This window comes from Pantherophis guttatus, chromosome 5 (genome assembly GCF_059756535.1).
Source record: "Pantherophis guttatus breed Tessera chromosome 5, ASM5975653v1, whole genome shotgun sequence".
Taxonomy (NCBI): domain Eukaryota; kingdom Metazoa; phylum Chordata; class Lepidosauria; order Squamata; family Colubridae; genus Pantherophis; species Pantherophis guttatus.
In genome coordinates, this window is record NC_142067.1 from 63,975,467 (window position 1) to 63,998,224 (window position 22,758).

General features: G+C 37.6%; 2 protein-coding genes across 17 annotated transcripts in view; both read left to right on the forward strand.

Annotated features, from left to right (window-relative positions):
- Positions 1-19,477, forward strand: part of RPGR (retinitis pigmentosa GTPase regulator) — a 114,455-nt gene extending 94,978 nt beyond the window's left edge. For 2 of the 3 annotated variants that reach the window (XM_087871273.1, XM_060694062.2), the window contains exons 14-18: positions 13,844-14,029; positions 14,312-14,524; positions 15,410-15,449; positions 16,759-16,859; positions 18,979-19,477. In XM_087871273.1, coding sequence (XP_087727399.1) covers positions 13,844-14,029; positions 14,312-14,524; positions 15,410-15,449; positions 16,759-16,859; positions 18,979-19,203 — 765 coding nt within the window. In that variant the 3' untranslated portion in view covers positions 19,204-19,477. Of the gene's footprint in view, positions 1-1,105; positions 5,860-13,843; positions 14,030-14,311; positions 14,525-15,409; positions 15,450-16,758; positions 16,860-18,978 lie in introns of those variants that run through there. The other variant, XM_087871274.1, reaches the window with a different exon arrangement.
- Positions 19,478-20,816: 1,339 nt separating this feature from the next.
- The window catches only part of SRPX (sushi repeat containing protein X-linked), a 245,722-nt gene continuing 243,780 nt past the window's right edge, over positions 20,817-22,758 (forward strand). For 7 of the 14 annotated variants that reach the window (XR_015728220.1, XR_004592429.3, XM_034423807.3 and 4 more), the window contains exon 1: positions 20,823-21,499. Coding sequence is in view for 12 of the 14 variants with exons in the window: in XM_034423807.3 (XP_034279698.1) it covers positions 21,121-21,499 (379 nt within the window). In the remaining 2 variants the exon portion in view is untranslated. Of the gene's footprint in view, positions 21,500-22,758 lie in introns of all 14 variants that reach the window. The other 7 variants (XM_087871284.1, XM_087871286.1, XM_087871282.1 and 4 more) reach the window with 5 other exon arrangements.

Genomic DNA, 22,758 nt, shown 5'->3' on the forward strand with positions numbered 1-22,758 from the left:
TTCCCAATTCTGATTAAAAAGTGCTTCACAGCCCATAAAGTACTTCCAACCGTCATAAAATATATATTTTAGAAAAGCTGCTGCCATCTGCTATGGAAAATGAGATTCCCTCCTGGCAGGCAGCTCTGAAGGCAAAGGGGCTACTGCCAAGGGGAGAAGAATTCCACTGTTAGGCTGCAGAAACAGAAGTCAAATCCTAGAGATCTGAGCTCCATTTTGACAGCCCTTCAAAGGAGTTTTCCACCCACAGAAGGGAGACAAACTCTTCCAGTTGGCTGTAGGGAGAGAGCTAGGATCTTGAACTGTTCTTTTATCTGAACTATTTCTCCACCCCGCAGGAGTTGGTTTCCCCTCTATGCATGGAAGAGAACAGATCTAGTGGATTGCCTACCAAAACAATTCTCTTCCATCCATGGAGGGGAGACGAACTCTAGCAGGAATGAGAAATGAAGCTCATATCCTCGAGATCCCAGCTGGCAGCCCACCAGAGCAATTTCTTTCTGTGCATGGATGGGAGCTGAGCTTGGCAGGCAACTACTTTACTCCATTTAATGACTCAGGAGATCAAGTGTGCCAGTTTTTAGTCATTCATGAAGCAGTCAGGTGGATGATTTGCTTAACAACCATTTTGCTCAACAACTGAGCTTCCAATCTCAATTCTGGTTATTAGTTAAGGACTATCTAATATGACATGAGGATTATAATGATAAAACTAAAGGTATTTGGTGAAAAAATATTTCTGTTTGCACAAAAGCATTTACCTTGCCTCCAGGACAGGTCAAATTCTTCATTCCATTATAGTTTTTATAACCTGATTTACCCTGATATGTTGACTCTGCTAACATGCAGAAGCCTATCATTATAAAGCATAGGAACCTGAAGCAGAGAAAAGAGTGTAAGGGTGTCTAAAGTGGTTCATGCTTTTTAGATGTTAGTGTTACTGTTTTAATTTTTTGATTTTGCTATATTTAAGTATCTTCTCCATTCTTTTATTGTCTGCCATTTTCATCTTCTGATGCCTTTTTATTTGCCCTTACTTTGTTCTTAATTCTCTTCTTTCTTTCTTTCTTTCTTTCTTTTTTTCCTTGCTTATCACATGGAGTAGAAGAAAAATAAGAATATGAAACTGACAATTGATGGTAAGGGTGGGTTGAAAGACTCTGATCATACCCAGTTTCAGGATTGCTTAGAGTCTGGCAGATCATCTTCTCATCTGGAGTCTTTGGCATCAAAAAGTTTTGAAAAAGGTTTCTCTACCAAAGAAAATAGCTATGATGCTTTTGTGCAGAAAGTTAAGCCTCATAAAAAGTATTCAGGAAATATATCTAAACAGCTTTCTATTATTTCATTGAACCATGAACCACAACAAACTGTAAAAGAAGAATTTAAAGTGACAAAAAAGAAAAATATTGACAAAATAAATTCCGGGCCAACTCAGCAAGCAGTGCTACTCAGCCATTCTAGTAATGATCAGCTGGAAAAACAACATGAAGATCATCAGAAAAATAAAGTAGAAGCTAAACCTGATCAATATATTATGCAAGGTAACAATAGTGAAAAACAAAAAGAATATAATAACAAAGAAAGAATTACAGAACAAATAGCAGTAAGAATGCCAACTTCCTTAAGTCAGGAAATGATGAATAAGTCAGCAACCTATGTTTTTGAGATAAACCAATTTAATTTTGAAAATGTGACAACTACTGAAACAAGAATAGAAGACAGAAATAATAAATGGGAAAGCAATCAATTTGATTATAAAGAAAAGAAAAATTTAAAAGGTAACAATATGCAAAATGAAAAGAAAAATATGGATAATACATCGGAGAAGGATACCCAGGAAGAAAGTCCAGAAAATGACCAAGGCAATGAAGAAGATAAAGTAAATGTGGAAGAGGCTGAAAGAGGAGAAAAAGAAAGTGACAGCAAAGAAAAATCTGAAGAACTGGAAGTTGAAAATGAAGCAGGTGAAGGCATGGTGGATGCTACGATAGACACCAAGTGTAATGAAGGAGAAAGTGAAAATCATGAATTACAACCTGAAACAGAAAATGAGCAGAATCTGAAGGAAGAGGAGAACTTTCAGATAAAACAAAAGAAAGATGACACAGATAATAAACTGCAAGAGATAGAGGAAACAGACATATATGAGCCAGAAAAGGAAAAAAATCCTAACATCAAGAATGACCAAATTAACGACAAAATGAAAAAAATGGAGAAGGAAAAGGACAATGAAGAAATGGGAGATGAGAAAGAAAACAGAAAATATGGAGAAGTAGAAAAGGACAACGAGCAAAATTATGAGGAATGTGAAGATGGAGAGGAAAGTGGTGATGCTATGGTGATAAAGGAGAACAGCACAAAGGAAGAGAAACCTGAAGAACAGGATCAGGAAGAGACTGAAAGAGAGGAAGAAGGACAAGAAAAGCAAGAGGGAGAAATTGAAACAAAAGTAGATGAAGAAAGTGTGGGATGTGAAGAAGAGAAAGAAGATGAGGAAGAGGGAGACAATGAAGAAGTACAAAATGACCCAGATATTTATGAAGGGGAAGAAGAACAAAGTGAGAAGGAGGAGCAGGAGGAGGTGAAAGAAGAGGGGGAGGAGGAGGAGGAGGAGGAGGAGGAGGAGGAGGAGGAGGAGGAGGAGGAGGAGGAGGAGGAGGAGGAAAAAGCAGCTGAAGAAGAGGAAGAGGAGGAGGAGAAAGAAGAAGAGGAGAAAGAAAAGGAAGAGGATGAGAATGAGGAGTTGGAGGACAAAGAAGAGGTGAAAGAGGGGGAGGGGGAGGAGGAAGAGAAAAAAGAGGAAGAGGAGGAAGAGAAAGAAGAGAAGGAGGAGGAGGAGGAAGAGAAAGAAGAGGAGGAGGAGGAGGAGGAAGAGAAAGAAGAGGAGGAGGAGGAGGAGGAGGAGGAGGAGGAGGAGGAGGAGGAGGAAGAAATTGTTGAGCACGAAAAGGAAGAAAAAGTAGACAAAAGCCCCAAAGGTCAAAAACATAAAGAAAATAATGAAAGGAGAAATCAAAATACAAGCAGCAAAATAAAAAACATTAAAGAAAAAAGATCACTGAAACAAGCAGTGAATAGATTTCAACACACACATGAATTTTGGAACAATGTTTTACCACATTACTTGACGCTAAAGTAATCCTGGAGACTAGAAATAATTTTTACATGAAGGTCTTTTTCAGAAAGCTATAGTATAATGTCTATATACAATACCTGCATTAATGAGTGCATGTATGCATATACATACACACACACACAGAGTATATATATGAAATTGATTTAAAAAAAAAACCTCATCCCTTGAAACTACTCTTAAACATCTAGAATGTGAGTTTCTTTCCATCTACATAGGATAAATCTCACCAAATCTCCTTGGTCATTAGAGCCAGAATTCTTCATAAAATATTAATTTCCCTATTTTGAAGTATAATTCCATTTCATATTATTATTTTTAAACCTGACCTGTCATATAAATTAACATGTCTAGAATAAACTTGTAAAGTATGGCTTCCTATCTCCATTTCATCATAAAATAGTAAGATGATGTAGTGCAGTAGTAACAAGTCTGTATAGAACCAGTTCCCTTGGTGCTCTTTCTAATGTGTCCTCGCTGTATAATTTCCTGAAGCATTTGACCAACTGCATTCATTGCCACTATGCTCTAAGCCAGCCTTCCCATGTTGGTGCCTCCAAATGTTTTATACTCAGCATTGTGAGGGACAAGACTTGCACAGGAGTAGCATAAATATTGTCAGTTAATCTACATAATTCACATCCAATACTAATCCAATATACTCTTGATTTATGGGAATTGTTTTAGTAACGTAATACACTGGAGAGCACCAGGTTGGGGAGGGTATCCTTCAGATTTGGGTTACCACTTAATATTATTTAGACACCTTCGTATGTTTGCATTCAGTAAACATACAGATTAATGTTAAAAATCCTTGTAAAATAATACTGTTAAAAACAATATAGTCAATGTACTTGATGTGCCTTATGACAATTATGACATGCTTTAATAATTGTTGTTATTGTATGCATACATGGCTGTAATAAATTTCATTTTGGTTTTACCTGAGAAATTATTTTTAAAAAGTCTGCTAAGGATTTGACATTTGTAATGTGGAATTTAGATATGAATATAAAAGAAAAATAAGATAAGGCTAGAAAGAAACATTTAGAACAAGGGTGTCAAACTCAAGGCCTGCGGGCCAGATCCAGCCCATGATGTGGTTAGATCTGGCCCACAGGGCTGCCCTGGAAACAGCAAAGGACCAGCCCTGGTGCCTTGTCCCTGGCCCAGGTTGGCCGGGCGCTGATCTAAAACTTGGTGGTGGCCATCCAGGTTGGAATGTGGTCAGCCTTAGATCTGTGGGGCCATCCTGGAGCCAGCAAGGGGCTGTCCTCACCCCACCCTTGGGTGCATGCTGGAGACAGTGGATCCCCCCAGCCCCACCCAAGCCACCACAGGTGCCCCTCAATGCGAATGACGTTGAACAGGGCACACCTACCCCAGCCTCTCAAGGTCAACCACAACCCTGATGTGGCCCTCAATGAAATCGAGTTTGACACCCCTTATCTAGAAGGAATGGTTGGAGATGTTAGATATGTTTATATGTTTACCAGAGGCTGTAGGGAAATGTGACACCTGATTTCATGTATCTGAAACAGTGGTCGGTTGCTACCGGTTCTTCCCGGTTCGCAAGAACCAGTAGTGGAAATTTTGAGTAATTCGGAGAACCAGTAAATACCACCTCTGCCTGGCTCTGCCCCCAATCTATTCACTGCCTCCCGACTCCCAACTGATCGGCTAGAAGGAAAAAATCAGGGCTCACTTGACAAAGAAGAGAGAAAAAAAAACAAGACACCATCACTTTAAATTGAGATGCCAAGAAGCCTCCCAACTGATCGGCTAGAAGACTCACTTCTCAGCCAGGAGATCACTTGGTAAAGAAGAAGGGGGGGGGGACGCCGTAGCTTTAAATTGACAAGCCAAGAAGCAGCTGCTGGAAGGAAGTTTTTACTTGCAGAAGCAAAGTGACATTCAGCAGTTCGTTTCTGGGTCAGCTGAACAACAAACTGGATAACAGGAGGGATTCTTATATGGTTCTATGTTTTTGAAGTTTTGGGGTTTCTGCAACATGGGCTTTGTGTTTCTAAAAAGGTTTGGCTGATTTCCATTGTGAAATATCCTGTCTTGAATGAGTTTTCTGCCTGCTTGTAAATGGAGCCAAACTTCCGGCTTCCACTTTCTATTATCTCTAAGCACCGATAGCTGTTTTCTTCTTACAAAGTTTCCTTTATGCAGCTGGTAGGAATGTGGAATGAGTATCAGGCAGGTTCCTTGTTAGCAGTTTGATTTTTCCTTGCTTTTCTTATGAGTAATATTTTATTTGGGGAAATGAAGAGGGGGTAGTTTGATTCCTTCTCAGAGCAGATTAGTGGGGTGGGGAGGGAATGGGGATTTTGAAGTAACCTTCCCCAGGAGTGGGGAGGGAATGGGGATTTTGCAGTATCCTTCCTCTGTCACGGCTGCCACGCCACGCCCACCAAGCCACAGAACCAGTAGTAAAAAAATTTGAAACCCACCACTGCATAAGTCCATCTTAATATGCTATTCCTGGTATGTGATGTTTTGTATACATACAGAAAAAGAAGCACTCTTTTTTTTTTTTGAACAATTTTTTTTTATTTTTTTAAAACACATAAACATACAAAAATCTTTTCAGAACGAGCCATTGATCCGATCATAAGTAGGTACAATTACTAATTCCTCTTTAACAAAAGCTTTTCCCAAATCCCCACTAATTACCTTCTCTTTTTAAAAAAAAAGCCAAAAGAAAAAAAAAGAAATTATCTAATTTATATCATTTTACACAAATCAATTATCCTCTATTATTTCACCACAAATCTTAGTTTTCAAATAAAACAACTTAATATTCTTTAACATTGTTGCCATAAATTCTATCTAATAAAAGAAAAAAATTCTTAAAACCCATTACACTAATCTTAAAGTCCTTAATTCAATATCATTTCAATTTTAATATGGATGGATATTATCTTGAAAGTATAAATCATCAAAGTATTTACGCAGTCACAACATAATCATTTCATTGTTAGTATTAATTCCAGTATGGTCATCTTTATTTCTAAAGGTTTATCCCAGTATATAATCTTCATCTTAGTCATCCTCTTTTGGCTGTTAATCACAGCATAATCTTCTTAAATTTTACTGTTACACCCAGTATAATCATCATTTTTACTGTCAATCCCAGCATAATTATTTTTATCTTTACTGTTATATCCAGTATAATCCTCTGGTTTTGCTGTCAAACCCAGCATAATTGTCTTTATTTTTACTGTTATATCCAGTATAATCATCCATGTTTTGCTGTCTATCCCAGCATTATCACCTTAGTTTGCTGCTTATCCCAACATAATCACCCCTTTTTAAAAATTTTACCAGCCATCTATACATTGCTTATTAATGTTCAATCACATTGTCATTATCATCTTTATAACAATTTAACATTGAGGTTTGGTTCTTACTCCAAACACATCCTTATGTAAATTAATAAAAATCTATTAATATATTCTATTCCTCTTATATTCTAACTTTCTTCTTTATTTCAATTTTTTATATATTATATCAAATTCTTCTCATATTCATATTCATTTTTGTTCATCTATAGAAACCTCCTTTTTATTATTACTGTCCATCTATGCATTGCTTTATTTTGAATCACATTGTTTCTATCTACTTTTTTCCAGCCGTGTGTATGTCGTTCCTCATTTCCTTGTCTGTTAGCATATATTTCATTTCAATTTCAATGTTCACAATTTAATTCTCCATATATGAATTTAGTTCTTTTTCTTACTTCTATTTCAAGCAAATCACATCAATTTTCTTCTTTTGTTCCTGTGCCATTTGGACTTCTTTTGTTCCTGCGCCAGTTAGTCCAATTATAAAAGTTCCATTATACTTTCCCTTTTTTTTCCTCATCAAAGTCAAATCCCCTGCAGACAAAGAAAAAACAGCTCCACCGCCAAAATCCCACGGTTATTATCTGTAGCATTCACAATGTTCCAAAACAAGGAGCAAGTTACAATGTTTCTTTTTAAACCAGAAGATGTCCCTCTACAATCCACAATTTCCTTTAGCCATGCAAATCGCCATTTTGTTTCAATTATGTAACATTCCAGCTTAATTCATTCCTCCTTCTGTATTTTAAAGATAATAATTCTTCTTTATCTTCTTTTCTTTAAAAATCCAATTCAAATTTAAAGTTGTTCAATTTTGAACCAAGTCTCAATGTTTATTTTTCCAATTTAGTCTATTCAAATATCAATTTTCAGTCGGGTCTTTTTCTTTTCTTTTAAAAATTTCATCTTAAAATCTTCTATGCCCCATAGTTCCTCAGCCATTGTTTTAAGGTTAGGGGTCTTACAAATAAAAAAAGCCATTACTCCAAACGTTGTTTCGAGCCTGGGTTGGTTGTCACTCACCCGGCTTCAAAAGGCATCGCTTTCCTCCTGCACATCACTTGCCTGGTTTGTCCCAGGTTCTGCCGCCCCCCCCCCACCGCCGACTTGCAGAGAGTTCCTCCGACCTCCAAGGAACTTGCCTGTTCCTCTTGGTCATCCGAGGCGCCTCTCTTCCATCCCCGTCCCTGCAGGATGGTTCCGGTCCGAAGACCCATCGGCGGCTGTTCGGCAGTCGGGGTTCTCGCGGGGCTCATGAGAGCCCGCTATTTCCCCAGCTGTCTTGCTACGATGTCAAACCGGAAGTCCGAGAAAGAAGCACTCTTGTAATCTTTGACTTTTAGGCTTGCTGTCAAACATCAGCCATAATACTAATGACTGTTTTGAACAATATGCAGGTTGTATTACACGAATGGCTATTTTATATGTGAAATTATGTCTGAAATACTGTATTTTCCGGCATATAAGACGACTGGGCGTATAAGACGACTCCCGACTTTTCTGTTAAAATATAGGGTTTGGGCTATACTCGCCGTATAAGACTACCCCTCTTCCAACGCACACCAAATAAAAATTAAAAAAACATCAACTGGCTCATCCACAGTGTAAAAGCAGCTGTGCTAGGCCAAAAATGGCCCCTACAACAAGCAGGAACCTCACACAGCCACAAAAAGCCCAAAAAAACAACTTTCACACTTTACACACACACAACACAACTGGCTCACCCACAATGTAAAAGGAGCTGTGCTAGACCCAAAATGGCCCCTCAACAAGCAGGAACCTCACACAGCCCAAAAAACAAAACAAAAAAACCAACTTTCACACTTTACACACACAAAATTCCACATACAGCTTTGTGAGATTTTTTGTGTTTGTGTAGTTAGAGTGAAACACTACAGAAACACACTAAATCTCAGAAAGCTGCACAAATATTATTTTATTTTATTTTTATTTTTATATGAAAACTAAATTTAAAACTTTCTAAACTTTAAATGGCTAGGTCTAAAAAAGAACAACTAAAAAAACCCCCAATTAACTATTTTTTTTAAAGCTCCCAAAGGGGAAAAAAACTTACCCAATTAGAACAGGGGTCTCCAACCTTGGCAACTTTAAGACTTGTAGACTTCAACTCCCAGAATTCCTCAGCCAGCTTTGTTTTGCTGGCTGAGGAATTCTGGGAGTTGAAGTCCACAACTCCCTGCCTGCTTGATTTGCAGGCAAGGAGTGGCTTGCTGATGGAATGGATTCAGGCAAGCGAAGCAAGGCAAGCATTGCGACTAGCAGCTAAGGTAAGCAAGCTGGAGGGGGAAAACTTTTTTCCTTTTACATGGCTCTGGCGATCCCAGCTGCGTTGCCTGATTAGCAGGCAACTCAGCTGGGATCGTCAGAGCTTGGATCACCAGAGCCATTTAAGGCTCGTCAGAGCCTTTCGGTCTGGTCTGCCTGGTTACAGGAGAACTACACCCGGCGTATAAGACGACCCCCGACTTTTGAGAAGATTTTCATTTGTTAAAAAGTCATCTTATACGCCGGAAAATACGGTATTTCTGCACCTATATTGGTTCACATTGTCAGGAAGTTTCTCCTTAGTTTTAAGTTGCTTCTCTCTTTGTTCAGTTTCCATCCATTGCTTCTTGTTTTGCCTTCTGGTGCTTTGGAAAATACATTGCCCCCCCCTTCTTTCTGGCAGCCCCTTAAAAGCCTGTTGCCTATCACATTCTTGGGCAAAGCATGTGAGCCACTTCCTCCTTTCAGTGGTCCATGGAAGTGCATCTATGTAGATAATAAAGTTGAAAAAAGGTAAACAACATTTTTACAGAAGTATAGATACGTTGAGGCTGGGTGTGACAAGGAATGGCTGGGAGGGGAGGGGCCAGGCGAGGCACCCCTTGACATGAGTGACATTGAGTTGGCCACGCCTACATGACCATCAAGCCACACCCACAAAATAAGCCACACCCATAGAACCAGAAGTAAAAAAATGTAGAACCCACCCCTGATCTGAAAGTGTCATGTAGAAAACTTGTCACATAATGTAGGATAAGAAACAATAAATTTAAATTATAAGAAAGTAAATTTTGGTTAGACAACAAGAAAAACTATGCAACAGCAAACACTGTTTGGCAAAGGAATGGGGTGGGGATGGACCTTCTCTTTCAATGAAAATATTTAAACAGAGTCTGGAGAGTCATCTGTTCGTCATGATACAGTAATGGAATCTTGTTCTGGGCAGTGGTTGAATGAGATAATTTCCATAGTTCTTTCCAAACTTTGCATTCTATGATTCTAAACAATAAAACTACACTACAGGTAGCCCTCAACTTACAACCATTCATTTAACAATGAATTAACAACAGCCTATGAAAAAGTCTGTTATGGCCTGAATTCGAATTTATGACTGCCACCCTCTTCCTCTGGTCACATGGTCACAATTTGGACACTCGGCAGCTAGCTCCCATTTACAACCATTTGCAGCACTCCTTGGTTATGTGATTGTGATTTGCCATTGGTTAAGGTGCACTAAGGTAATTTGCACTTATGACTTGATTATGACCACGGTGACTTGACTTAGACTGTAGTAAAAATGGTTGGATATACTTTGTTAGCTTACTGGGTTCTTTTTATTGTTTAGCACATAGGAACAACATTAGAAATGATATGGTAGCTTTGTAGCTGTTTATCCTACTCACATGGAAAGAGATTGAAACCCTACTTTTTACAGATATCTTCCACTGAATAATCTGATACTAGAAATAGAATAGAACAGGACAGGACAGAATTTTTATTGGCCAAGTGTGATTGGACACACAAGGAATTTGTCTTGGTGCATATGCCCTCAGTGTACATAAAATAAAAGACACATTCATCAAGAATCATAAGGTACAACACTTAATGATAGTCATAGGTTACAAATAAGCAATCAGGAAACAATATCAATATAAATCGTAAGGATACCAGCAACATGGTTACAGTCATACAGTCATAAGTGGGAGGAGATGGGTGATGGGAAAGATGAGAATATGAGAAGATGAGTAGTACAGACTTAGTAAATAGTTTGACAGTGTTGAGGGAATTATTTGTTTAGCAGAGTGATGGCGTTTGGGAAAAACTGTTCTTGTGTCTAGTTGTTCTGGTATGCAGTGCTCTATAGCATCGTTCTGAGGGTAGGAGTTGAAATAAAATGATCAGATGTAAGAAAATACAGTAGGTAGGAGACTGGATTGTTTTCCCTCCCTTGCATCATACTATGCAATCAGAAAATGCACTGGCAGATTGCACAAGTATACTTTGGGCCACTATTGAAATTGGCACCTTCATTTTGCATATACTCAATTTCAAATTGAGGCTATGTTTTAATGAATGTGTATACAAATGTTATTTTATAAAATACAGCTTTGGCAATTGTTATGAGTTTATGTAGCCAAACTGCTATTAAGATAAGTCACTTTATGATGCATTACTCCGGTAACTTATAAATTGCTGGGTATTTTTAAGTGATTGGAAGAGGTCCAAACAAAGTAGTATATCTGTATTTCAGTCTTATGAATATTTTATAAACTGAAATTACTGTAAAGAAAACAAGTTGTATCTGTTTTGTTTTTATTAGTACTCTTAGAAAATGTTCAGTTTACCATGTCTTAATGTAATAACTAGAAGTGTTTCCAAGATGTACACCATTTTATGTTTATAGTTTTTCTATACCTTTGTGATATAGAGCTTTTGCATAGATTGTAGCACTGATGCTTTTTGCATTATAGTTGATGGTGATGATGTTATCCATTCAGTCGAGTCTGACTCTTGGTGATTCTATGCACCAGGTCTTTCCATACCTTCCGATCTTGCATTATTTCTTTCAGTTTTTCTATACTCTGGCTGTTGTCAGCTTTGATGGCAGCATTATAGTTAAATAACTTTTTATATTAAGGCACTGCCAATTTGCAGAATGAAATAAGGAATGTTGGCCACAATGATTTGTTCCTCCATTTTCTTAATATTTTGTAAGAATTGCTAATAATAAAATAGCAAAGAAAGCTCTGATCTGCATTCAAACCAGAGTCTCTTCTGCATAAAAGAAATAATTACATTTTTAAATAACTTTTGAGTTTCAGCTCATGCATAAGGCATTGTATGAGCAATCAGTAGACCCCAAATTTTATTTTGTTTGTTAGTACAATAAATAAAAGTGGAACTTTATTAAATTTAAGATACTATCATATTAGTATTCATGTCTATCCGTAAAATAGATCATAGTATTTAAATTACCCTTCTGTTTGTTATAATCAATATATAATCTTGCCTTTTGTCATTTGGCAAAATGAAAAATGAAATCAAGTAACTTCAGTAAGATTTCATATAAACCATCTGTTGCAAGGAATAGAAAACTATCCTGAGATATTGAAAATGTTTGAATGGGCAGGAGAGATTTTGAGTTTATGCTTAAATTAAAGAAATGTTCTAGGGAAGACCATTACCTGCATCATTAATGGATCAACTTGAGATGTTTGCTGTGGGAAAAATTGAGACCTCTTCAGTTGCTGGCATGTCAGAAGGTAACTAAATTCCTCTAATCTAAGAATGTGAACTGCGTATATTTTCCCACATCATTCTCTTACCTTTTATCAAATATTCTATCCTCTCCTTTTTGAAAAAAATGTGATTCATTTTTTAAATGAATTTAAATTGTTTAACAACAAAAAAAGGGGGGAAATTGAAATAGTTGATTAGTTTAGGTACTCATTCTTATGTATAGAATGAGCATATGTCTAATTTTCCAGGATTATGGAATCTGGAAATGTAATTAAAATTTGAGAAGATGATTTTAAAAAAACTAAAAAGATGCCTTTTTACAATTAATTGGGACAAAGATTTGATGCTCACTGGGTGTGGGTGTGTGTGAAGATACAATGTCCATTGATTTAGAACTTTTCATTGATAGTTGTTATTTTGTCATTCTGTAGCAGATAAACAGCTGGGATAATTTTTCTTTATATATTGCAACTAAGCTGCACCTGTTTAGCAAAGGTTACTTATCAATTAAAATATTTTTTCATGTTAATTAATGTCATTGTCTTTAGTAAAATACTGGAAAAATGACACAATACAGTTATAACCGATTTGGGAAAACAGGTGTATTCAGAAGTAGAATCAATCTTATTGGCAAGTTTATAGAAGATTGGAAAAATGCCTTATAATAATTGTATATATCAAACACCACTATTTTAGTTTACTCAGTGTAAAATAAACTGTTTAAATAATTAATACAGCATTTAATCTCAGTAAAACGCTAATTTTAAATCAACATATCAACAAAAATTGAAATTTTGCTTTTGAAACTTTTCAGAATATTTCTATGCAATATGAAGAAAGTGCTTATGATGCCAATCAAGATTTCCTATATATAGGAAATTGTATTTCCAATTAAATCCATGGTATTTTCTAATGTTCCTGCTTTGGACTTAATTTCTACAAAACTGTTATGAATATAAGACATTTTTACTAATGCAAAGTTTGTTGGATTTTTTTATAATTTTAAGATTTCTCTTCATAGAGATCTTTAAAACTATTTCAATAAGTTTGTTCAGACTGAAGTCATATCATACATACAGTATTGGTAAATGAAAGTATTTATTATGATTATAGTTCCCACTAAGTTTTGCAAGAGATTAGTTCAATTGAATTATCCTTCTCCCCCCTCTCCCTCTCCCCCTCCCCGCTTCCTCCTTCCCTTACCCTCTTCCTTCCTCTCCTACTCTCCCCCCCCCCCCTTCCAGCCCTTGCTTATTTTTCCACCATTAGTCACCTCGCTCTCATGGTGAAACTTCAGTGCATGAGGAGAAGAGTGCTTTTGTTTATCAACTGATTTATTGCAGGGCCTGACACTGATTAACACCGAGAAATGTTGAGTAGCCCAAGATCACCTAGATGGCTTCCATGCCTAAAAGAGGTTTAGAACCTATGTCTCCTCATTCCTAATCCAGCATTTTAACCACTATATCATGCCAGCGGCATGAATTTAATTTATGATTTGCATAATTTAAAAATAGAACTTTTTTACATTTACTACCTTTTCAACATTTTAATGAAGTTGCAAAATGAGATACTTAGAAGTAATTTGCATTCTGGGCCAGAATTAATTTACTTTCTTTTGAGGTCATTGGTTTTGCCAGCTTTCAGTTCAACTGTTCAGAAGTTCACAGAATTTCTTTATAAACAAAACTGTTCTTGTCTTTAAATAACTTTAAATCACAAAGTGTAAATTATATTATTTGACCTGCAATACTGCAGTGCAACTATATTGATAGAAAGTTTTATTCATTCTCATGTACATCTAATGTCTGTCTTAAAAACATTACAGTTTCAACAGTCATATGATGAGGAAGATAGAAGTGATAGTCATAATACCGAAGAACAAGTAGAACAAGAACAAAAAGAGAAACATCAACAAAAACAATTTAATACTGCTCAGGTTCCTAAAGAGGGAAAGAGCAATAAATATTTTGAGAATGGAGAAAATAATCATATGGCTGTAGAAACCATAGAGGTAAATGCTGTGTTCATTTTTAGAATTCAGTTTTTGGAAAATGAAATGCTATCTGTCTCATTACCCACTTAAAGTTAGTTACATTGTTGAATTGTTGAATTGCCAATCTTTCTCACCTTCTGGGGTGGGGGGGAGAAATGACGCTCTTATTATCTCATTCTAAAAATTCTTTAAATGGCAAAATTCTATTTTGCAGTGTCTGACCAATGTGAAAGTTTGATGTGGAGATAAGAAGCTTTGATTCATAAACTTAGCAATAAAATATCTGTCTTCATATCAAAGGATCAAAAAATGTCTGCTGAGGAAGCGACTTGTACTAGCAGTGATGATGACAATGAAAAAGTCCATGATGAAAACAAAGATTGTGAAAAAGAAGAGAAAGAACCAGATACAGCAAAATATTATGAAGATCAAGCTCTGGATGATGAGGAGGAACAAAGCAGTCTATTATGTGAAAATGAAGAAAAGAATCTTACAAATACGGAAACAACAGAGGTAAATATTTTGTTCATTTTCAGTACTGAATTTCTTTTGAATTATAACAGCTAGTTTTTGGAAGAATAATATAGACCACATGTAAGATATTTTTATCCTTTTACTGCATGAGAAGTTTCATGATACAAAAGTTGTAATTTGTCTTTAAACAAAATTGCTAATACTTATTTCTGAATCTTCTCACTGTAATTATTTACTTAGTTGCCTATATTTAAACTTCTATAAACTTTATCATGAATCTAATTCTTAAGGATTTCTTATCTACAGTCTTATGGGCTTCTATGAACTCCTTTTTCTCTTCCCCCATTTATAAGTAGTCTTGAATTTCCAACATTTATAAATTACTAGGGTTAACTATCCTCCTTTTGACTGTTTGATTGTGGATTGTGGAGACACTCTTCAGCCTGAGTTCTAGCCACCCTTTAGCCAATGTTTAGCCTAGATTTTACAGCATACGGTTTTCAGTAAATTTAGCATAAACGTCTATGAAAAGGAACACGTAACTGTTGTGATAATATTAAAAGTGGTAATATTTTCCAGTGTATAACTGGAAAAATGCTAAAATACGTATTTGACTTCCTCATAGAATACTGTGCAACTTGCTTAATGTATGAAAATTGTATCTTTGTCTGAAGGTTGAAAGAATGCTGTTATTATTTCCATTTTCAAAGGGATAGGTAGCTAAAGTGAATGCAAAGACTACCCAAGAAGTAGTTTGTTAATTATGCTTGTGCCTTAACAGATTCTTACATGAAAAATACCAGTGCAATGCAGCTTTAAACTGAGCAGGGGATAGTGTGATGGATGTATTTATGTACTTATGTATAAATTAAAAAAAAAAAATTACAAATTTTTGGAGGTACTTTGCTTGTTTTTTTCTTTTAGAAAGATAAACCTATTTCAGATAATAGCCCAGTTAAACAAGGTAAGAAACAATTCACTTTTCTCTTTTTAATTTTCATTCTTTCATTTTTCTAGAAATATTGATTAGTTCTGTTCAAATGATATTGTTTCTACAAGCATTCTGCTCAAAATGTTTGTTTCTAGAAGTATTCATAGCTCTTTCCAGGTTGATAATGGTTATATCAGCCTCTTCTGGAAAGGCTTCTGCTGTTCCAATTTAATAGCAAAGCTTTCACAATTTTCTGATACAGTCACAGCAGTTGCATTCAGATGAGAAAGTTTGATGTCTACTATCAAAGAATAGTTCAGGACCTTACTGGAAAGGCTATTTGTAGTATTCTTCCTTTTTTGTAGGTATTCCCTGTCATCCGTTGTTTCTAAGCTTTTAAGCAAATATTTGACATGCGCACTCAATCCATATAAAACTCCTTAGTCATAAGCATCTGATGTCCAAGTGAAAAGCAAATCAAAACTAGCAGACTAAAAATCTATATAATAAAATAAAAATTCTTGAGGTTTGGATGTACAATTTGTGCTTTACTAAATACCTAATTAGCTACTGTACTTGTCGGAGTATAAGATACACTTTTTTTCCCCCTAAAAGAGGGTGGAAATGTTGGTGCGTCTTATACACCTAATACAGCCATTTTTGGCCTCCTGGAACCCCACTCCGCGCATCCCATTTTCGCCAAAAACAGGCCCATTTTTTGCAAAAATTGGGCCTGCAGAGGATTTGGGCAGCCTGCAGAGTACTCCTCGGGGCTGGAAAGGGCAAAAATGTGATGCACGGGGGGTTTGGGAGGCCAAAAACGGGGCCATTTTTGCCTTCCCCAACCCCCAGGAGCACTCTGCAGGCCTCCCAAACCCTCTGCAGGCCCCACTTTCACGAAAAATGGGCCCGTTTTTTGCCTCCCAAACCCCCCATGCATCGTGTTTTTGCCCTCCCCAGCCCCCAGGAGCACTCTGCAGGCCTCCCAAACCTTCTGTAGACCCTGTTTTTGCGAAAAACAGACCCATTTTCGCAAAAAACGGACCCATTTTTGGCCTCCCAATCCCTCCCCCCATGCAACATGTTTTTGCCCTCTCTAGCCCCCAGGAGCACTCTGCAGGCATCCCAAACCCTCTGTGTGCCCCGTTTTTGCAAAAAATGGTGACCGGGGAGGGCAAAAACTTCTTTTTCTTGTTTACCTCTTCAAAATCTTGGTACGTCTTATACTCCGATGCGTTTTATAGTCCGAAAAATATGGTAAATAATTCACCACTTGAAAATTGTGACTGAAGCAACTTGAACATATTTTAAAATGGTGACTGATTTATTGTATTATTTTTAGCATGTGAGAAGACTGAGATTCATACAGAGAATAATTCTTCACAAGCAACTACAGACAATCAAGATAGAACATCTGGAAGACTACTAGATAAGGCAAAAAGGGTAAAAGTAAGATATGATCATTTGCAACAATATCAAAAAAGAAAAAGTATTCCATATTTAACATATATATCTGGAGCTGCAAAATGGGCCATGTGCCCTAATATAATTTTATGTTTTTTGGGTTATGATCTAGATCAGTGATGGATAACCTTTTTGCCGTCACATGCCAAAAGCATAGAGAGCGTGGGGGGGGGTTGCGTGTTCATGTGCCTACACCCATAATTCAATGGGCCCCACCCCCGTGTATGTGCACGTCACCCCACCCGCGCTCCCCACGCTTTTGGCACACGATGGTATGGTGGGTCCGGTGGGCCCATTTTTCGCCCTCTGGGGGGCCTCCGGGGGCTGAGGAAGGCCGTTTTCGCCCTCCCCAGGCTTTTAGAAAGCATCTGGAGCCTGGGGAGAGCGAAAAACGGGTCTTCCCCACCCCCCTGGAGGCCCTCGGGAGGCCGGAAACAGCCTGTTTCCCGACTTCTGGTGGGCCCGGAAGGCCCGAAAATCAGCATGTGTGCTGGAGCTGAGCTAGGGCAATGCTTGCGTGCCCACCAATGCTCGTGTGCCATAGGTTCGCCATCATGGATCTAGATTTATATTAATTTCAGTAGATTTTTGCTAACTGTTTTGTATGCTAATTTGTATTTGAGCACAGTGTTCTTAAATATGGTTAACATCACTCAATGTTAACTGATACTTTGTAGAGTTTCAACTGAAATGCCTCAAAAAATGAAGCCAGATGACTTCTGTGTGAGGACCCTGATAATGTAAGATTTTAAGTGATGGAGAAGCTAATGTACATTCAAGTAGATATATGAGATATATAGAGGAGTATGGCAATGGCCTTGAAGAAAATAACTTTCAGTGATTAGTAAAATATGATTTTATCCTAAGAAAACAGGAAAGCATAAGAAGGAAATTCAAGATTGCCCTATCTAGACCCACTTTGGTATAATAGGGAAGCAAAGAAAAATACTTTTGTAATACTATTTATTTTAGATTGCAGAAGTGGGAGAGCTATACATTTCAGTTAGAGTGTTCTCTGGTTTTTGCTTCCATCAGCAGAAAGATGAAGATTAACTCTACCCAAATGTTTTAGCCCAGTTTTTTCAATAATATTCTGATTTTCCAATAAAAACATTGAAATTGAAATATGCAGTTTCCATAATACAATATGACAAACGTATGCATGTTTGAAAAAATTTAAACGAACAATACGATACGTTATATGAATTTCTAAGATACTTGGACATTTCACAAACTTTTACGAAGTACTCAAGATTTCCATAGCCAAATTATTTCCTAACTTGGGTATTTTGAATGGAAGGAAATTAAAAAATTTAACCAAATTAGAAAACAATGGATGGAATAATTTAACAATCAAAGAGCTACAAGAGCTAGTTTGAAAGCAAAGTAAGCTGCTTTGACATAATTCTATTTATGTTAGCAAAATATTTTGCACTCTATTTGAACGTTGTAAACAAAACATCTGTTACCAATTATAATGTGGTTGCATAACAGTTTGTTACAATAATTCATTGGGAACTTTAGTCATTTATCCTACTTCTGCTGGCTTTAGTAGTAATTAAATGGCTAAAATCTGAAATATAGTGCAAGTTTATTTGGAAATAAATCCTTGGAATTCAGTGGAATATTCTTTAGAATATATGATCTAAATTGCAGATATAATATATTCTTAATTCATACTATTTCAAAATAATATGGATAAAGTCTTCAGGCTCAGAGGTGGGTTTCAGCAGATTCTGACCAGTTCTGGAGAACCGGTAGCAGAAATTTTGAGTAGTTCAGAGAACCGGTAGTAAAAATTCTGACTGGCCCTACCCCCATCTATTCTCTGCCTCCCAAATTCCAGCTGATCCGGAGGACATGGGGATTTTGCAGTAACCTTCCCCTGGATTGGGGACAGAATGGAGATTTTACAGTATCCTTCCCCTGCCACGCCCACCAAGACACACCCACAGAACCAGTAGTAAAAAATTTTGAAACCCACCACTGTTCAGGCTGCCTTCTTTTTAACTATTTTATATAGAGTTTCTTTATATTATTCATTTGTTTCAGGGTTGTTTATTATTATATGCTTTGTTGTTTTCTTTTTGTGTTTTAGTTTTCTTTTTTTAAAAGAAGGTCTATGAAGCAGAAAAATACACATAGTTGTGATGAAAGCAAACTGGAAAACCTACCTCAAAGTGAACAGGATACAGGAAATCAAGCCAGTATATCTGCTGAAACGAGTAAAGATGAAAACCAGAACCATACTGGGAAAAATCAAAGGGGATCTCCATCAATATATCAGAACAGAAAGTCCTCTTCTACATGTATAATTCTTTAGTAATGAAAATATAAGGCTTGTATATATGTGAGGTTTTACAAGCAGATATTGCAGTTTATACATGGAAACAATAATGGCATCTAGGTAATGATTACAATTTTTTTCATAAAATTTAGCATTTTGGGACTGATCTAGATTAACTTGAACCAACCTTCCAATATTTATTTGTATTCATAATTTTACTATTGACACAAAATGGGAAATACAGTCTTATTGATGTGTTGTGGCCTTAACTTTCAGTGGTTTTAATAAAATATATTTTTGTACATCAGAAGTTGAAATAAGGATTGTGGTTTTTTTTTTCCTAAAAAGGTACAACTGCATGTGTACTCTTGGTTAGAAATAGGCAGAGGAATAACTAATGAAAGTGTTTATTCTTAGTAGTCTTACCTTTAGAAGGAAACATTTGCAAACAATAAAACCTTAAGATAATTTAGTGTATTCTTACTAAAATACTGGATATTAAAGTAACGTGTAAGTAATGGTTTCTATGATCCAGTGAAAGTATTTTAACTCTTGGTATCACATTAACATGATGGAGCTCTGTTCCATCATGAATTACTGTACAATAACACTGGTTTGGTTGTCTCTGTAATCTGAAAATTTAAAACAGAATACTGGTACATGCCTTTGAAGGCAATAGTCAAAAGCACAGGATTCCCTTATCGTACAGTCTTAGATACAATTGGTTTTGGAACTTTTTCCATTCAAATCCATTGCACTGCACAGTCCTAATGTGTATAAACTCGGCTTACAAATATCCCAGCAAAAGTGTTTTCACATATGGGGGTAATTTCTCAAGATGCTGATTCATTTTCTGCCTGATGGCTTCATCTGTTCAAGGCATAGAGAAACTGTCAAACAAGGATTTTGTGCAAGATGAAGCCAGAAATGCTGACTTCTTCAATTGCCTGTCTGGTGAATGAATGATGACTGGGTTCCAAGGGACAAAGGGGGGGACCCATTGAATTATGGGTGTAGGCTCTTTACATCAACTAGCCTGCAAAGGCAAATGAATTGGATCTGTCTGTGGACATTCTCAGTCATACAGACCATAATTGTCTCAAAGGTGATTTTCCAAAGCCAACTGGACTTTTTTTTCCTTGAGAAAGAAGAAAACGTTTTGCTTCTCATCCAAGAAGCTTCATCAGTTCCGGCAGGAGGGTGGGAGTGATGGAAGTAAAATATGATCCTTCCAGCCTGCCCCCCCCCCCAAAAAAAAAATCCTGCAGGACTAATCCTTCCATTGCCCCCACCATCCTGGCAGACTTGGTGAAGCTTCTTGGATGAGAAGTGAAATGACTTTTTCTTCAAGGAAAAAACAGTCCAGTTGCCTTTTGAAAAAGCATCTTTGAGAGAACTGGATCTCCCTTGACTTATCTAATCAGTGCCCTCTTTTTCACAATGGCCACTTGGAGGTTAAAAGTAGGCTTTCAGTGTTGTTCCCCAGTAAAGGTGCCAGAGAAAAGCACATTATAACGTTCTTCTTGTGAACATTGTAGATGGTGCTCTGTTCTTTACAACCACAGCTCTGGAATGTGCACCTTACTGGAACGACAATAGAGAGGATTTTAAAAATAAACATTCTGCAGTGATCCCAAGCCTGTCAAAGCAGAGCTGGGGTTTGCAGTCTCTGTTGGCAGCCCAGGCTGTAACCGCGGAAGGTTGGAAGAGTTACAGCGGGAGGAGCCCCGCGGCAAACTGCTCGGGCTGCTTTGGGTCGGGGCAGAAGGCGCTTCAGTTTCCTATCAACTTCATGGAGGTCTCCAGCTTTTTGCAACCATTTCCTCCACAGCCTCTCTTCGGGAATTAAAAGAATCAGCAAGAGAAAGGAGAAAAGAAAAGTGTATTTGGAACTGCGTAGTGAAGATTTTATTAAACCTATGTGTGAGATCAGAAAAAACGCCGACACTCAATATGCTCAACAGGCGCTACCCACTGGGAGAACGGGCTGGAAGCAAGTTGCGTGTATCCTCGGAAGGCAACTACGGCGTCTCTCCTCAATCTCCCTGCAACACTATCCAGGGGTGTTGGGAGGGGGGGACAAAAAGGGAGGATTCCAGTGCGCTTCGCCGGCGGGAAGAGGACGCAAGGGAGGAGTTTCCACAGAGCGCCCCACAGCTTGCTTGGCGAAGGGCTCTGTCTCTTCCCCGCCCCACTGCTCCCGCCTTTCACTCGGGCGAGCCTTGGAGCAGCGGAGACCCAACTTTTCAGCCGCCGAGGATCATGACGGGGACTTCAGTATGCTTGGCAGTTCTGCTGGCTGTGGGCTCGCGCTTCAGCCTCGCGTACCAAGGTAGGAGTACGCCTGGGGATGGCAGGGGAGGGGAGAAGGCTTGCGGTCCGAAAAGGACCTCTTGACACTGTAAAATAGGTACCGCGCTTCGATCGCGGCCACTTCTGGAATGTGGAAGCGCGTTTGGAATTGTGTGGCGTCCGCTCGGGAAAAAAATATGCTCCCATCGTGGGATTGTCATACTCGCGCATTGGGAGCATCTGATATTTCCGGAGCGAAAGAAGGCATTGTTCGTGGAAGACGCTTGGAAGCGTTCTAAATCCCTGGAAGGCATTTCTATAAATATAAATGCTCCTGGTCAACTATCGAGCCAAATTGGCATTAGCGCAACGCGAGCATTGAAAGCGCTGGCTCTTGTCAGTGGTCAGTACTACTCGGATGCCAGCCCTGGTAAACCATATGTAAATACAGTTGGCCAACCAGGAGAATGCAGTGCTGGCTCTTCTTCGATGAATGAGACATAGGTAGGTACCTTTTCTCCAGCGGCATTCACATCTCTGTCTAAAAGGGATACAGTGTTAAAATATTGACACTCAGGAATATAAATATGCTCAACAGTTAATCATGATCTATGTCTGTAACTCATCTTACGTTTCTGCACTTAATCTTGAAAGCTATGAGGGTGTGTGTTGTCAGTGGAATATTGTTGCTGTACTATGAATACAGTAAAGTAACGTGGGAATCGTGTCTTACTAGACTGTGAACTTCTATTTTAAATCTCATCTCAGAAAATTTAATTTGGTATACTATCATGTCTTGTATGTCATAACGATGCATACAAGTATATTACCATGCAGAGAACTAAGTAATTTGTGTGTATGTGTGTGAGACTGCCATATATTGTAATGTTCACAATTCCATTGTTTCTTCATTCAGGATAGTTGTAGCATTTTGATACAAGTATACACATTCAGTATAGGATTGTTTGCTTCAAACATATGTGTCTGAATAGATTACTATAAATAGATATAAAGTGAATGAAAGTTATTAACATTTTTAAGATCACAATAATAATAATAGAATTCCTATCAAGTCATAATCTTGCAGAGTGAATTTAATAAAATCACTGTAACTTAACCTTCATTCTATACAGTTAACATTAAAAGTACAGGTCATCCCTGACTTACCATCACAATTGAACCCAAAATTTCTCCTAAATGTAAGCCATCTTCCTAGTTTATTAGCTGACTCAAAGTGTTTTTGCCTTGCTGCCTTTATCTTATGTTTCAACCTGTCCAGATCCAAGAGATTAAGTTGGT